At 28.9% G+C, this 18443-nt stretch overlaps 1 protein-coding gene across 1 annotated transcript in view; it reads left to right on the forward strand.

Annotated features, from left to right (window-relative positions):
* LOC136985304 (teneurin-m-like) overlaps positions 1–18443 on the forward strand; it is a 126377-nt gene that overhangs the window by 55918 nt on the left and 52016 nt on the right. The window contains 1 exon segment of the mRNA XM_067282555.1: positions 16576–16775. Coding sequence (XP_067138656.1) covers positions 16580–16775 — 196 coding nt within the window. The 5' untranslated portion in view covers positions 16576–16579.

Raw genomic sequence — 18443 nt, forward strand, 5'->3', positions numbered from 1 at the left:
TGAAAAGATACTTAATAAATAATGGGCATTTATTCAAATTTCTGTAAATGACACTCGATTCGTTAAAACTGAAAACTAATTAATGGATATTTAAACAGATAATTCAATGTTTAATGCTCATCCTTGTGCCTGTTTAAATGGCACTTAAGAAACGGTGTAAAAGATATAAAATTATATTATTTTGTTAATGGTTTTACTTTCTTGGATGTTATAGAACAGAGGAAAAGTATTGTAATCGTCAAATTTTGACCCGCTGGTTATTTGCACGTCTTGATATTTTTAAGGTTCCTTGATTAAAAAAAAAAAAAAAAAATTGGGAACAAGATTCTGTAATGGCCTGTATCTTGAGGTATAAAGCAAAACTTTATATTTCAAGACCCCGTGGACCAAAACTTTTGAAATTTGTCAGGAATATTTCTATATATGAATATTACATTTTGGAGATAGATAGAGGGGGCACAGTGTTATATCTCGAAAGGGGTCAGACTATTATTTTATTTATTTTACAAAATTTTACTCGTTATCTGCATTTAAGAATTTAAAAACACTCACCCCTACTCCAAAAAATAAGGCTTTTGCCCCTTTTTCCTAACTTAAATTATAATTTTCAATTATCGGGCTGGTCCCTTTAACCTCGTGTACGAATGCCGAAAAAATCGTGCAACAGCTTTTTTCTAATAGAACTATTAGTATTTATACTATTTCAATGAAGATATTTGGTATATAAATGAATGAAATTTAAGATTTATAATATTATTTTTGCCTGATTTTCTCGTATTTGGTTCTCATTCGAAAATATTCTTTTGTTTCGGTCTGTATCCCAAATTCTTTTAATTCGGTGCTGTTCTTAAATATTGTCATCTAAGAACGTTAAAATAATTTACTTTGAACTATTCTTTGCGCGTAAAAAATAAAACTGATATAAATTTTCTCATAAAATAACATTAAATTTAATAATATAGACTTTAACTTTTAATGAATTTATTTCAACACGCGCTCATTATTCGTGATTATTACAGCAATAGAACTATTACATCGAATTACTTAATGTTTTTAAAAGCAGGATTTATTTGAAATTTCTGCTACTTTTGTCATTTAACTGTAAACTCTGTCTTATTTATGTTGTATAATTTATGAAATAATTGAGATTGAGATATTACTGGTGTATGGATATAAAACGTTATAAACCGTTTAAGTATCTGCAATAAAATTTTATCATGAAGACATAAATTATTACTAATCTAAATAATTTCCAAGTTTGTAAAGTTGTTTGCGAAAATCGCCCGCTTTGATAGTTTAACGTTTAAAATTAAATACTTTATAAGATTTTTTCTTTGGAAAATTGTATTTTTGTAATATTCAACTAATAGAAAATGAATTCATTGGACGGAAATATAAAATAAAAATGTTTGATTACTTTAACTTTTAAGAGAATTTTCCGTCTTTCCAATATTCTGTTTAAACTAAATGAAAGTGTATATCGATAGTTTTATTTGAATAGAAGCAAAATGAAAATTGCAGAAGAGTGGATCCTTAGGCGATAATAACGCAGAAAAGAGCTTTGTAAATTAAAGACAAAAAATCTTTGTGAAACTTCAATTCGATCGAATGATAATTAGAAACCAAGAAAACTGTTAGGCTGCCAACTTCGTTAATGAAAGCTCAGAAAATCCAATCAAAGAGAGAAAGAGGTACAGATTAGTAGGAAAATAATCGGACATACAAAGTACAAAGCTTCCATTACGACTACCACAATCAACTATTGTTAACAAATAGAGGTCGGAATTAAAGTGAAAATGGAGAGATAATATTATTGGATATCTAACTGGTACTTGTAGTAGTTCTTAATGTTTCCGAGGTAGACAGAAAGAAATATTCTCTTTCTTAAGAGCACAAGTTCCTTCTTTATCTACTTCAGCAAATCTTAATTACTGGAAAATTCATTCACAGCATTTTTTCCCCTTTGCTTTTAGTATGTAAGAAAACAAGATTTTCCGCACAAAATTAAAACAGCGTCAGATGTATCACAATCCAATAAAAGTCTGCAGAAGCTCTTGAGATTAAGTCCCGATACTTAAATTCTTAAACATTTACAGGGCAAAGAAAATTAAGAACTGGCTTGATTAAAACAATTAATTAACCTCCCAATTCTTTATTAATGAAATCATTTAAAAGTGAATTATTAAACATACCAGAGACAGGATGTATAAGTTAATTTTCTTCTTTATACAATTCGATTGAGAACAGAAATGGAATATAATCCAAAAGAAATATATTATTGATCTTTATTATATCGTGGAATAAAAAGTATTAATAACGGATGGAACTTTTCTAGAAAATATTGTCGCAAAGATTCTGAGAGACTATCATAAAGAATTAAAGAAGTTGGAAGAAAAAGTCACAAATACTTTGCTGTGAAAAGAGAATGGACTGAATCTCTAAGGAATAAGGATGTCTCTTGGGAGCATTGTTGGCTTGATAACATCCTGGAATTGGTTCGGTGTAGAAAACGAAAAAAATATATATATAAAAAAATAAAGTAAAACACAAGAAGGACGACAAATTGTATATTCTTTTGTTTACAAGGATAAAAGGCACAAAACATCTAAACTCTTGTGAAGGATGAGAAAAATAAAATTTGCTTTGTTTTTTTAAATATAAAAAGAATAAAACCGTATAAAGTTTATCTCACAAACAAAGAAATATGCTAAACGATATTTTACTCGCCTCTGGAGATCAAAAAGAATGTTTTAAGTGACAAGAATAGCCTCGGGAGTATTTTCGAGGATTATGTCTGTCAAATAATTTTGCATCTCTTTTTATGCTAATAAGAAGGTAATAGAAAAATTTTTTTATTAAAATAAAAGAATATTAATATTTATATCTTAAGTTACATAGAATAAATAGAATAAGCTACATAGATATAAAAAATATAAAAAGAAATCTACCATACCGCTTTTATAAGTTTAATCTATGCAAACTCGATTCACAAATTCCCTAAGAATATTCAAGTTAAGAAATTAAATTTGCATCTGCGTCACAAGTTGAAAATTTCGTGTTTTTTTCATTTAGAATACGATTATTTTATTTAAAGTCTTATAAATTTTTGTTTATCAAAATTGAAAAATACTGCAAAGTTAAATAAATATTCAATAAATAAAACGAAACTAATGTAATAAGCATACCATTTAGTTTATTTCATTATTTCCAAGCGAATTTTCTTTAAGTTTACTTTTAATTTTAAAGTAATAAATAATTGAAAAACTAATTTTAACGTCTGTAACTATTAAAATTCTTACCACAAGTTAAACTTTTATTTTCGAGTTTTTAATTTTTTTTTTTTTCAGACAAAAATAAAATTTATAGAAGAAATAAAATGTCCAATTTTATAACATTTCTTTTTATGTTTTCTTGCTAGAAATTTTAATCATTTCATATGATTTATGTATTCTAAAATACGTAAAATTTAAAAAATCATGTCGACGTTTTTCATTTTAATTATAATTTTTCCTATTTACGATTACAGTATAATGTAAAATTTTATACGTTCGAAAATTAATCTTAATAACTTTAGAATGAAAATGTAAGATTACAGGAAGAAATATATATATATATATATATATATATTTAAATTCGTAAAATCTTAATGCTTATTGCTATTAGAAATCAAAATTTTATGTTTAAATTATCAATTTTAACATGCGCTCAATAAAAATAATTATAATTTTCACAAAATTAAACAATGGAAATTTCTTTGTATCGATCTTGAGATTTTTTCCCCTGTAGCACTTATTGAAAACAGTGAAAGGCGGCATTTTCTCCGGATTTTTTTTTTTTTAATTCGTGAATAACATTTATTCTTAAAGACATTGTAAATAAAAGAACCGAGATCAACAGACAAGCGTACAGTTATTTGTTATTAGAACTAGGCAGGTAGACATCGAGTGGGCAGAACGATAGAGCATGCACGTACAGGTGATATAAAGGATTTGAAAGGGAGATGTCATCGATTCGTCTCGATTTGAAAGTACAAATACGGCAAGTAGGGCAGGAAAAATGGCACGATTAACGGTAAATGTTTATACAACAATATGGCATGTTTAGTTTTGTTGTCATTTATAAATAATCACGGAACAAATGAATATCATTACTTATCGATTTTCTATTTTTTCCCCTCATATATTTTTACATATTTATAATATAATAGTATTAGAAAATTATTTATTTACTTATATATACATATACGGACCTATTACGGTATAATTCTCATCGATATTTTAAATTTTATTTCATGAATTAAAACGGAAAAAAATAGAAACTTTATATTATTATTATTATTATTATTATTATTATAAGATATAAAATTTTATATTTAAAATATCAATTCCTGAATTGCTGGATAGTTGCATTTTATCACTCAATTTATTCCTTACAAATGCTGTTTCTTGTAAAAACGGTGTTTAACTATATAATTTTATGTGAATCAATCTATCTTGGTAATCTGTGCATTTGAGAGTTTATGTAAATGATCTTGGAAGAGAAGAGACAATTCTAGGATTTGTCGTCTACACACTTTTACTGAAAACTGTTATCGATTGAAGTGTTGACGAGGTCTCTTGTGTTCTTGGAAATGCTAAGGTGCTTATTGGAAAAGAAAAAATTTTAGTTTTTTATTGGAAGATACTTACAATTTTATAGCTGTAAGAAAAAATTACTATCCTGCGGATTTCTTCTCTCGCAAAACATCGTGATTATTTGCAGTAAATCGATTAAACGAATTATGCAACAAACATAGACCTATAATTTTTAGTCGTTTTTTTCAAAATTATATAATAATTGATATAATTTGCAGTTTAAAATCTTATAAACGTAGGTATTTGAAGTGGAAGGGCGACGTTATTTCCGCTTCATTAAAATGTATTATATTTTAAAATAAACATCTTTTTAAATTTAGGGAAAAAACACATTAGTTGATATTTATTTATTTATAAAATCTTCTTTACTTTATGGCTTGACCAGAGAGTAAACCGCCTATTCCCGAATTCCCCGAATTCATCTAGATTCTTTTTAAAGCCATTGTTTTGAAGAACATAAAAGTGTATATTTTAAAAGAAAGTATATTTAAAGGCGAATTTCCAAACCATCGCAACTTTTGCAATTTTAATATAGCTGAAGATTATTACGAGTAAACGAATCTTATTTTTAACCGTCACGTTATAGGGGGGTTAACCGAAATAATTGGCATTGCTTGCTGCAGAAGAGAAAATTATTAAAATAACCACGTAGCGGAAATGGTAAAGCAAAATTAAAATCTTTCATGTAGTCTCTTTTTCCTTGCCTCTCTCTTCTTGATCATTTTTTCTTCCTTTTCCTATTTGCCCTCATTCCTCAGAGAGCAATTTTGAAATTCCTACGCTTCTTACGTGTTAGGTAGCCGAGCCACTTTCATATTTGTTATAGCAATTTGTACCTGTACACACTCACCATCATTCATATAAGTAGTTAATTTAATTATGTGCGTGCATATTTATCGTAGATACTTTCTAGAATAAAACGTTGATGATAAAAATTTCTGATTTGGACTGTGAACTTTTAATTATTCTGGACGATGGTCATTAAATGGGATACTTATTTGCTTAATCTAGTCACGTCCTGGTAGTCCCGACTAAACCCTCCGCTACTGTGACACTAGGGTTTATATTCGTCGTTATTCTCGCATCAATGCATTTTATTATTGGCTACTGGCTTTCGGTTACTTATACTAAATCTTAATGGCAGTTATTGCATAAAAATGCTCAATTTTCTATCCGTAATTCTTTGACATTCCGCAACTTATGCAATCTATTCCAACGCTTAAAAAGTATTATAACAACTGAATATTTATTGTGTTAACAGTTATATCACTATAATGTGTCGCTTATCGTCGTTCGAACGTAACTGGACTCATTATTTAAGATTTAGATAAGCTAATCTTCAACTGTAGAGAAGAGAAAAATACCGCTACATAAATTTACATTGAGCAAGATAATGTAATCCGGCAACATACAGATAAGATTTATACCTTATTGGAAAATTAACTGCAGTTAATTACCTTTTGTCTTTCCCCATTGCGAGTGAAGTAAATTAGGTTCATTAAAGTCAATTTAGGGAGGTTTCGACCCTGTTAACGTCTAAAATGTACTTAATATGTGATACGTATCGTAAAGTAACAAAATTATTTACATCCCCGTTTGTTGTTTTTGACAGGAGAAAATGTTGCCAATGCAAAAAGAAAGAAATAAAGAGATTATATACATTGTCATTGATAGATGACAGCAAATGGTACAAATCTTAACGTTAAGTAAGTGATTGAAGACGATGTTGGAGTTTCGGTTCAAAACAATCTTTGTTCCTTCTGCACATCAGACTATTACCTTTTTTTCCGAACCTAAGGATTATCTGTGGTCAGGTGCAGCCCACAAAAGAACTAATCCTGTTTGACATGATCAAATTTTGGATCTTTCTTCTCTTTAGAAAATGTTTATTATTTTTTATAACATATAAAACATAAAAGTCTCAACGTGGAAACGAAAATATGATTGAACGTCCTAGATTAAAAAAAAACAAAAACACAAAAATAAGTTATTTAAAATGAAATTTTATAGAATTAAAGTCATCTTTATTTTTTATATTTCTTTCTTATTTTTTGTATAAAAATACTTAATTAATTACTTAATTTTTTAATTAAATTAATGAAAGAAACGTGCAGGCTACTTATTAATAACGCATTATTAATATACTTATTAATATACTTATTAATAATCCTCTAAAATCTTTTTGAAATTTCTTTTTTTAATTAAGACTAGTTTCAAAATATTTATGATTTTTGTACACTTTAGTTTTTATTTATTTCAGTCGAGCAGAATCAGAATTTCAGTCACCATGTCCGAAGTTTTCTTAGTTCGAAAAGGAAAATAGGAAATCCTTGGCTTCGATTTGAAGGCTAATGTGAGAGAACCAAATAGAATTTATAGTAGTGTACACAGCTGTTCTTGCATTGATAAAACTTTTTCCTTTTGTGTTATTTTTACTAAAAATTATTTCCCTATCGATTTTTCACTTTAAATTTGTCTTTATTTATTTCATTATTAACTAATTTTTACGACAAAAGCTTCGTTAGATCGCAAAGAATTTACTATTGAATAAAATTGTAATAGATTAAATTCATATTTTATATTTTCTAAAGATTTTCGAAATTCTTATGAAATTTATGTTCCGAAATCCTCCAAGATGCTCTATTAATGCCTTTAAATCTTGTTTCCTTCTTAAAATGCCGAATTAATCATATAAATTTATATACTACTATCTAATTTGATGCATGGATGATAAACATGTCTAAGACAAGGTAACGCTCATAAAAATGCTTGTAAATATTTATGGAATTCAGTATAAAATATTTTTTCTTTAACTATAAATATTGGAGTTTTGTAGAAATTCCACTTCACTTTTTACGTTAGGTCCACTATTTCATTTTAAAATGTCGAAAATAAATTTTTCCTGAATGTTTAATTTATATTTTTTTTAATAATATAAATATATAAATAAATAAACTTTTAAAGTGAAAATATAAATAAATTAATTAAGAATTTTAGTTTAAAGTTTATAATGTTGTTTATGAAGGGAGAAAGTTATAAAATACAGAGTTTTATAATAAATGTAACACGAATATAATCAAATAGAGATGTTTATATCATTGCTTATTCTTTGACTTGGAAAATATATTTGCAATGTATATAATAAATACAAAATTTTATACTTAAAGTAAATTTTAAAAATGATTTCTGAATATATTTTTCAAAAAAATCGTGTTTTTATCCGGAGAGATAAATTTTTTAAAGGGGATATTCAAACGAAACTTTTCTATAGAAAATCATCTCTATAATATCTATTTCTTTGAAAGTTTACTATTTATATACAATATGTAGCGAAAAAAATAACATATATATATATATATTGTACAGTATATATATATATATATATATATACTGTATATATATACAGGTAAAAAAGCAAAAAAATGAAATGATCCAAGATAGTATTTCTAATTCAAAAAAAAGGCGATAAAATTGTAATTTGAGATTTAAGTTGGGTGAAGACCAAAATCTACAAGTTGCTAAGAAACGTACAGCAACAAGTACTGTAAATCATGGCTAATAAAGAGTGAAGCAGTCAAGACACCTGTCTCCTGGGTTAGGAGACGTCTCGTCTGTCTGCAATCGGCGCCAACACTGATCCAATGATGTCCATATTTCACATCTTGCAGAAGTGCAGCACGTCCAATCTGCCACTAGACAGCAGAAAGAGGAAATAATTGTCCACTTTATTGTCCCAGATATTCTCGACATACATGAGCCGTTGCTGAATGAAAAGTTCCGAAGACCTTTTCGCTTGTCATCGATGACAGACTTCCGCAGTCAACAAGTTGTTAAAACAAAATTTGACTGGCGCCAAAAAGCTTTGAAGAATTGGGCGCCAAACAGTTTCTAGGAAGTGACTGCTAAGTTATATTTATATATAAGTTACCTATATGATATTTAAAAAAAGAGTAGAGGGTATCGAGGTGACTTTCAGGAAAATCGATATAAAATATTAAAAAATAATAATATAAATTACTCAAGTCTGATGATTTTAAAAGTAATATTAAATAAATTTTATAGAATTTTTATGGGAATATAATAATTTAAAATTTTTTAAAGTATTTTAGTTGTAAAATATATATATTTTCAGAAATATTATCTTTATTTAAGATATAACGAGGACTTAATATCTCGATTATTCAAATATGTCAAAAAAATATTTTCCGTCCGGCTTGCCAAATTGCTTCATAATGTTCTGCGGTGGGGTTTTCTACAGTAGAATGAGGAAGGAATTCATAAACTGATAAATTGGGAAAAACGAGATAGTTAATACAATATTACATTCATAAATTAGTTGAACAAAGTGCTGTAATATTACCTGTCAAAAAAGTTCTACAGATGATATTAAGAAAAAAACAAAAGAAGGAAAATATAATTTCCTTGCTTCACTTACTGCGCTCTTCCATGATATTTTATCTGTCGACTATAGTGTTTGCGGGCGATCAATTCATTCTATACCACCCGAACTACTCTAAACATGTATAATCCACAAGACTAAATTTCGGGCCTTAAAAAAGAGGATTACAACAATCTTTTCTAAAGAAGATTATTTTCCGTTCAAACGTTGAAATAATCCAGTAGAATTTTAATCCTGATGCTATTTTATACCTCTCTTTGCTTTGCATCTTATCGTGAATTTATCATAAAGAATTTTATTTCATACTTTAAAAGTGGAAAGAACTATCTTGAATAGAATACGTGACGTTATTCTAAATAAAAGATGAGAATATATCTACCTTCTACTTCTGCTTAAATTGGTGTATCCATTCAAAATATTATCCACATTACGCTAATGTTTCTCACTGTTTTATTTAAATTTAACATTTTAAAATTCTAAAAATCAACCAATTTAATTCTGATATATTAACGAAGGAAGACGTTTCCTTTATTGGAAACATACTTTCATCCAAAAATATATCTAAGGTATATTTCAGAAAGAGGAATATGTAAGTCAAATTCGAGTAGGCCTACTGTACCGTTGGAAAATCCTCCAGTAAGGTTGCAGAAAGTTAAAAAGATTTCTGATCTTCTTTAGAGTATTTCTGCATCTGCATTTCATCCTAAACTCAATAGAGAAACTCGGATTGTAAAGTCACGACTTTTAATATTATAGAGAAACTTAAACATATAAGTTTGCATCTACGTTAAATGGAAAATATTTTAAAAGTCAAAATTTATAAAGTGGTGTTGAATATAATAGTTTTTGATGGAGTCAAAAACGGGAGACATGCCATTACCATAATGTCCTTAATACTCTTATATATAATTGCTGGTGGCGAGAAAATCCCATGGTTGCGAATACATTCTCCAAATTCCTCCCAAGAGAACCAGGATGTTTGGGCTCTTAAGCAGAATTAGATAATGATAGATTAAATAAAAGCATTAAGTAAAGAATACCGCTCTTTAATACTTTTATTTATAATTAATTATTATTACTTTATTTAGTTATGTCAAAATTATGAAAGGGATTTAAGTTCTTACTTAATTTATATCGTTTAAATACAAATTTATTTTTATTCGAGTATTATAAAAGCGGTTCGATGTGTAAAGCATCTTTTTATCAAGGAAACATTTCTTTTCGATAGACAATCGCATATCGTGTACTAGAGACTCGAGCCATTTATTCCCTATAGTAATAGTCACATTCGTTTCACTTGGCTAAATTTAGGACACTGATAGATAACAGAGGAATGGACAAAAATGGAACCCGGTTTGTATATTCAGTAGTTAGTATGCAGCTCGAGAGAAGTTATAGTTTTGATAGTGTTTACTAATTTTCTCACGATCTGTGCATTTAATAGCATCATTAACTTAATGTTTGCCGTCTAGAAAATTGTGTGTTGCCGAAATTTTGTATTTGTTTTGTGAGAAATGAAAACACTGATTCTTGAATTTGTACCCGATTCGTACGTACACTTCTGATTACGTTTGACGGCCATTACGTGCCATTGTCGTTTTAAAAGCAGATTATTTCTTAGAAAAAAAGCGATTATTTTATATATATTTAAAAAAAAATTGTCTAGTATAAGCGTAGAGTTCGATTGATCGATCCTATTAACCATTCTTGGAAGAAAGTTTTAAATAAGTCAATTTACATGATAGACTGAAATATAATTATTCAAATTGATGCCATTCATGGATAATTACCGTTTCGTTTATATAATTTGACATAAATTTTTTTCTTTTGACGAAAATTTTATATTACAGTGACAATAAAGTGAAATTATAAACATTTGAAATAACTTCATTCCTCCTTACATTCACTCCGTAAATAGAATGAGGAATATTAATTTTTTAAAAATATATAAAGCTATTTTTATCGTATAAAAAGCGGTATTTTTGCTTAATACAAATTTGTAATCGGAAAAAATATAATCTTTGACTTATTCATTAAAGTGTTGGAAGTCTAGATGGGCGTTGTCGCTACGAGACAGCTCATTTATTTCTGTTTCCATGTTGCAGTAATTCGTTCGCACAGCGGGATGTATAATCATCTGGAGCAATTAATTATTGTCTTAAATTCAGGCAAAATTTTGTCCCCAGACAAAACCTTACCAAAAGAAAGATTAATATTTAATGTCTTGTTGATTAAAGACTTGTGATTTCTTGCCATTTTGACTTATTAAATGAAAATGGAAACTAATCTGGATTTTAAAACTTGGACATTTTCGTTCTGTTACCAGAAATGTATTCGTCTCTTCCCAATTACAGATATTAACCAAAATATCGCAAACGAAAACAATGAAAAATCTTAAATTAATCGCGATAATTTGTAAATAATTTTGATAATTATCAAGTTAGTTTCAAATTTGCAATTATAATTTTAAGGAAGAATCGATTGAAATCTTAAATATCGATTCCATATAAATGTGAAAATTATAACTAAATTAATGAAGCTTTTAAGAGAGAAAATCGATTATAAATTGTTATATTAATAATTAATTGGACTTAAAAACTGAAATAAAACAAATCCTTTCCTTTATTTTATTGGCTGAGATTAGATTCTGTGAAGTCGAAACGTTTATGATATTCGATCAATCAATCAGATTAACTAAAACCACAGATACATGTAGCTTCATCTGGTATTATACACTTCTGAAACTACACGAGTCGATCGATTTTTTTATTCTTTATTGGTTAACTCTATAATATTTTCTGAAGATCGACATTTAATATTTAAATGGCTAAATAATCAAATTTATATAATATAATACTGTATTTAATTATAGAATCTGTCTACCTAACTATAAACATATATAACCGATCATTTAAGTGATTATGTATAAATGTAATCAGTTAAATGATCAGTTATTTTTATAATTAATTTTGTTTAAAAAATCTTTTAATAACTTCAATGGCTTGTCTTAAATATATAAAATAGTTTTTGCTGAAGTTTTAATTTGGCAAAATTAATTGAAAATATCCGGTGATAATCCAAATAATTAGACGAAGGAAGGAATTTAGACTTAATGTTACTCGGACAAATTTTTAGTGGCTATATTAATACAGCGAAGGAATGTTTTTAATAAAATTAATGATATAACTCGATTTTTATGTGTTTTGCTAATATTTCATCATTGGTAATTAGTAATTTCCATTTGGAAAGTTTTTTCCTAAATTAATATTTTATTGCTTTGCTGATGGTCATCTATCTAATTAATGATGTTTACTGTAAAGATAGCAACGTTACTTAAAATTAAGACTTCGATGATCTTCATAATTATTTAATAGTTATGAGGCGAAACTAGTTTTGTATCGCACGATTCAGAAATACCGTTTTTAGTTTTATTTCTGATTACAAAATCTTTGATTGTAAGGTAATTTGATTAAAGAGATTTTAGACAGAATAAATAAGAAAAAAAAGCTGCAGGAGTTTCACTCTGTGCACTCGAAAATGTCGAGAAAGAAATGTTGTGAAGTACACATGCTTAGAATGTTTTTCGTGTTTTATTTTTTGTTTCCTTTTCTATTCACGTGGAAGAACCAAAGCTGCGAGTACATTAGCGGGAATCAGAGCTAATGATTGAAATCCGGAATATGTTTGCAGAGATGTCAAAAATGGAAAACTTTCCGTACTTACATAGTCACATGACTAGCCATAAATCTACATGTCTTCTTCTCAGCCAGTAATCAAGTTGTCACCAAACCTTGATGTTTGACGTCAGCCAGATGGAACTGACGAGAAGAATGATAGCAAACCCTAAAAAACTTCCCAAAAATTCCTGTAGTATAGGGACGAATAGAATCCTTTTTTCTTATCTTTGGGGCTAAATTGAACAGCTTCAATCCCGCTGGGGTGCCGATTGTGTGATTAATGATGTGTAGGGAGTCTGCATCAAGACTTGTGTACCGAACTTTTTCTGCATTCTATTAACAAAAAAAACAGCATACTTTCTGAAAAGTGGAAATTTCGTTTTAAGTGCGTATAGAAATGTTTTAATTTCTATAATATATATGTATATTTCACTATAAATTAATTATGATATAGTAAATTTATACAATTATATAGCGTTGGAGCACGGTTAACAGAAATGAACTTAATGACCCGCGTTTATATTCCCAGATAAGATCTTTGCTATCCTGTTTTAGTTTTTTTCGAATAATAATTTATTCCAGAGCTAATTATCGATTGGAAAAATTTCAATTTTATATACGATTTTATAGCGGTTACTTTTTAAAATTCAACTTTTATTTTTAAATTTTCCTTAATTAAACATATGTAATTAGTTATTCGAATTTCTTTAATTAAAAATTGATCTAAAATCATTAATTAATGGTGAAACTTATTAAAGAGATTTTAATACCACAAATATTAATTGGTAAAAATTCAATAAAATCATTTTGCACGCTTTAATTATCACCGAGAGTAATTTGGAATTAATTTTGTATTATTATTTCTCGAACATTTTCCCTCAATTCGACATTATCCAAGCATCAATTAATCTTTAAAAATCTAACCTATTGACATTCCGTAACTGTGGCTGTCGTGTAACTGTCACATCATCGTCATTTGTAAATTGAAAAATTCACAGACATACGTGCACGACAAATGTAAAAATGATAGTTTCACACGATAGACCTATATTTATGTAGAATAATATATAATAAGCTCTTTACTAATTTTCATTTTCTTATTTGAACATTATCGTTCTTAGTGCGAAATAAATTCTAAATCCGAGACGATCGAATTTTTTCTTTATAAAAAATACAGTGTTTGAAAAGACTACCAAAGAAAAGTCTTTTCAATTCTTTCCACCAATTTAAACTTTAAATCCTCGGAGAAGAAAGAGTGTATAAATGCCATATCGGCTTTCTCGTATAACCAATGGTTCCAACTGAATGAATGCGGGGTTCCTAAAGCTTTTATATTATGAAGAAGACACACTCGAGTAGCTCCTGTCGCGAATTTCCAATAGTGTTTCAATGGTGAGAAAAATTTCGCCTCTACCATCTAAAAAGGACTCCGACGATTTGTAACGGTTTGGAGGATTTAATAAGTCTTAGAATTATACCAACGGCCATAGTTATGTTTCTTAAAAGGCTCTTTTGTAAAGAGGTTTTTGCAGCATTTTACTTGCCACTTTCATTATCTCTTACCTTTTTATAGACAAATAATGCAAATGGTTTTGATCTGATTCTGTTGTCTAGGAGATTTCCCAATCGATTTAGACTCCTTAGTAATTGCTTTAATGATAGGATGCAGACTAATATTTTCCGTTCTTTCGAGTCTCCTGCTAAATTCCCTGTTCATACTTTGGTTAATATCGATTGAATTCTTTTTATTCTAATCACAGTTTCGCTAACGTCAAAAAAAAAAATCCAAAATTTTATTCATTTGCTAAATTAAATTCACTGCTTTGTATAATTTTTTTATCAGACGAAGTAATCTATGTTACGACTAATTATAAAATTACATAAATATCTCAAGGTAAGATTCCATTCCGTAAATGTTATATACAGGAATACGAGATATAAATATCACCAGTCAAATTACTGCAAATTTATGTTTTCCGGTGTTAAAATTTTCTTTTTAGCATTCTTCTGTCTGATCCGAAGACTAGTTCCACATCTTAAGTAGCATTCTGCTTTCTGCAACCGAAGACCATTAAACTAGAGCAATAAAACATTCCATCGAAGCGATTTTTGCAAAGAGAACTTTTCTATTTCCCTCCCCTTTCGGGAAACAAAAGATAACTTGGAATTTTACTATGAGACGTTAAACAGAATTTAAAAGTATTCTTCCAACACAGCACAGGAAAGATACTTTTTTAAAGCGTCTTAAGTCACTACCAAATAAGATAATTATGATTAGAATGGACTAAACTCCAGCTTCACACGAACTTAATTTCGATAATTTTATTGTTTTTCTAGTTACATTATCCAGATATCTTCTTCCTCCATCTGCACTTTCCAATCATTAATAGAATTAACTTTTAAAATTATTGAAATAAATCCTTTTAAATTCATATTTAAGAATTTTAAATAAAAATCTTCCCAAAACAATTCAAAATAGTAAATATTTTTAAGTATTTCTACTCGATTCTTTAATCTGAAATTCTATGGAAATTTCGAATGAGTAGCTACCTTTTTAATTTCGTTCTGCTAAGTTTATTTATTTTAAATTACATTTATGCAAAAAGACACCCAAAAGACGCTGTAGAAAATTAAACTCGGTTTTTTCATATAAATATATTTTTGCCTTAATTCAAATTTTTGATAAAACTTTGAATCATTCTTCGAGCTATTACAATAAATAAACCCATCAGTTAAAATGAGAAAACTTCGTCAATTTTGGGGAAGAGACATTTAGTAAGGAAAAAATAAGATTTTTTGTGGTCTTTCCACTGAACGTTTCGATAGTGGAAGAGAATATCCGCCTAAAGGCAGGCTAATATTCCTACAAATTACAGCTGGCTGAAAACGGATAAAAAGGGGGAAAAAAGCTTGATTGCGAGCTTTAGCCAATAAAATCGCTGCAGATAATTTTATTTCTAGTAAGGGATGCTCATGAGTATGAAAAAAATCAAATCGATGTAATTTCCAAACAGCTATAATTTTTTCTTTTTTGTTTAGTTCGCTCTCAATCGCCAACAAATTAGATAAGTGACATCGAATCTAGACCTTTCGCAGAGATAACAATGATATTTTTTATTATTATTTTTAGCATTCTCCATTCATTTAAGCTGCTATTTGCTTATTGGTGTTTCGCACTGTATTATATAATTATATAACTGTATTGTACTGTACTGCAGTGTTCTTCTTTTCCTTTCGAACACCTCTAGCTGTAGAGATCTAATCGCCTTTTTTGTATGAATTTACTCTCCTTTCGTCCTGTTGCATTATTTATTCAAAAAATATATGATTCTATCCGAGTAGAATCCTAACTGCTGCATTAAAATCAGCCGTTGCATAAAAATGAAAGTAAATACCCAGTATAGATCATGGAAAGTGCGATCTGTCGGTTTTTCTAGTGACGTCAAAATCAACTTATTTAGAAAGAATTCACGTATTTTCTATATTTCTATTTCTATCAGTATCAAAATTTCCCAACGGTTTTTCTACCACGATTACATTTTTGTCTTCCATACCAATACAACATTTACTTTTGTTCACGTTTCTCTCTTCTGCAGATAATAATATTATTTACTGAGACAACGCAGAGAGTCACAAATCTAATTTGCTGCAAAGTGACTTTAATTACACCTACGCGGATTTATTAGTCTCGATGTATTAGATTACAGAACAAATTACACCGCCACCGTCATTATATCCCTCCTGGACAATTGTCCCTTGAAAAATTATAACATATTCTTGAAAATGTCACCGTACATCGCAATGCAGAGAATTTTTTAAACGAGTAAATTTGCTAAATTTTTATTTTCTCGAATTCTTTTTACAGATTTATGGATGTTTCACGAGGTGGTAGAATGAATCGTCCGGGTTCCAGGCTAAGAAGACAAAGAAGCCAAGAATGGCAAGATTATAGTTCGTCAGATAACGACGAAGATCTCGAACGCCAGGGATATCGCTATTCAGAAGATCACGGACATCAATATGAAGATCCCAGAGTGGTTGTTGACAGCAGGAAACATGATGGAGGTACGGTATCCTATTTGCTGCACGACTTCCGCAGTCGAATTATAACGAGATCCCACTGGGAGTAAACATGTTTCTTTAACTCTTAGAATTATTCGCATCGCTTCCTGCATTTATACTTATTCCTTTTACTTTAAGATATCCAGTAACTTCTGTTTTGATAGTCTTGTTTTCTCCAAGTGCTCGACAGTAGTTTTACTTACATTGATTCAATTTAAGCGTAATTTCCTTTCATAAATTCTCATTAACGATTTCCAATGTCGCAAAAAAATTCAATTTTCTTTCGAATTTCTAAACAGAAATAAAATAATCAGTATTCCGAGCCGGTATATAGTTGAAATTCTGTGTTAACCCGTGTCGAAATTATGTTAGCACCCCAGTACTTCCGAAAAACTAAAATCTGAGAAGAGTTTCCAATTGACAATACTCCACCTTTACTGGTGTAAGAGACTGTTGTAAGGAAGTTGAGAAATCCTATTCTCTACAGCCAGGAAATCGAATGATGGCTAGGAAACCTTTGTATCGGGTTTGAGTACTATCAGGAGGGCTGCTTAACATTCTATCCAACAGAATGCTACAACTTTGTACGTTTACAGAAATGTTACAACGAGTCTCCCTCTCTCTCTCTCTCTATTACTCTCCTGGCATTGCTAAAATAAAGATAGTCTGCCGCAGGGATTGTCTTGCAATAAAGGTTTATTTGTTGACTATTGCTTCCAGCCAAATTCATAGTAGTTGATTAGTTAGCTGCATCAGCACAACATAATAAATTAAGACTGTGTACTTACGTAGTTAAAGTTCTCAATTTTGCTAAGCTTTATACAGATATTTTGACGAATTTCAGTATTCTTCAAAATATTTATTTTGGCTTAAAACAAGAAATTATTTATTCCAGCTTACATCAAGAACTGCAGTTTTTAAAAATCATGTCTGACCAAAACAAACATTTAAAAAATTAATGAGCGTTTAAATATTGTAATCTGATCAATACCTAAAATCAAATGAAAAACGCATTTATCTTAGATTTTTTCGGAAGAGAAAAATCATTAAAACATGAACTTCTCATAAATTTCTACAAATATTTCTACTTTGGGGTGTGGTTAGAAAAAGACATGCTCCAAGAGTTAAAAAAAGAGAAATAATTGGAATTAAGTGAAGAATTTATTAAAGCGCTGAAAAATGATGTTTTATAATATTATTAAATATAATAAGTTTTCGTCAAATTAAATAATTCGTTTCACTGAACCCTTCTAAGTAATCTGAAGTTTTACCAGAAAAGTTTTGTAGAGAGATTCCGAAAAGTAATAGAAATTCGGAGAAGGTAATAATAGAAAATTTCGGAAAAAGGATAAATCGAAATAAAAATCTAGAAGATAAAAATATCGTTCAATAATAAAAGCCTCGGCCATTTTGACTGTAAAGTTAGTGAAGATAAATTCAATTCTTTTCTGTCCAATTGAGTTTCCCTCTGGCAGAAAAATTTACTTAACCTTTTGTCTGCCAATGTCTGAAGTTAACTCATCTGTTCCAATCAATTTGGTACCTGAACAAAACTAGACAGATGAAGAAATGTTTTTATAGAGATTCGTTTTTGTGTAAATTCAGCAAATGTTTAAGTATTCCTTTAATACAGCAATTTTATCCGGAAATTATTGGTAGCAAGTCTACTTA

Source organism: Centruroides vittatus, unplaced genomic scaffold, assembly GCF_030686945.1.
Source record: "Centruroides vittatus isolate TY-2023 unplaced genomic scaffold, ASM3068694v2 contig_958, whole genome shotgun sequence".
NCBI lineage: Eukaryota > Metazoa > Arthropoda > Arachnida > Scorpiones > Buthidae > Centruroides > Centruroides vittatus.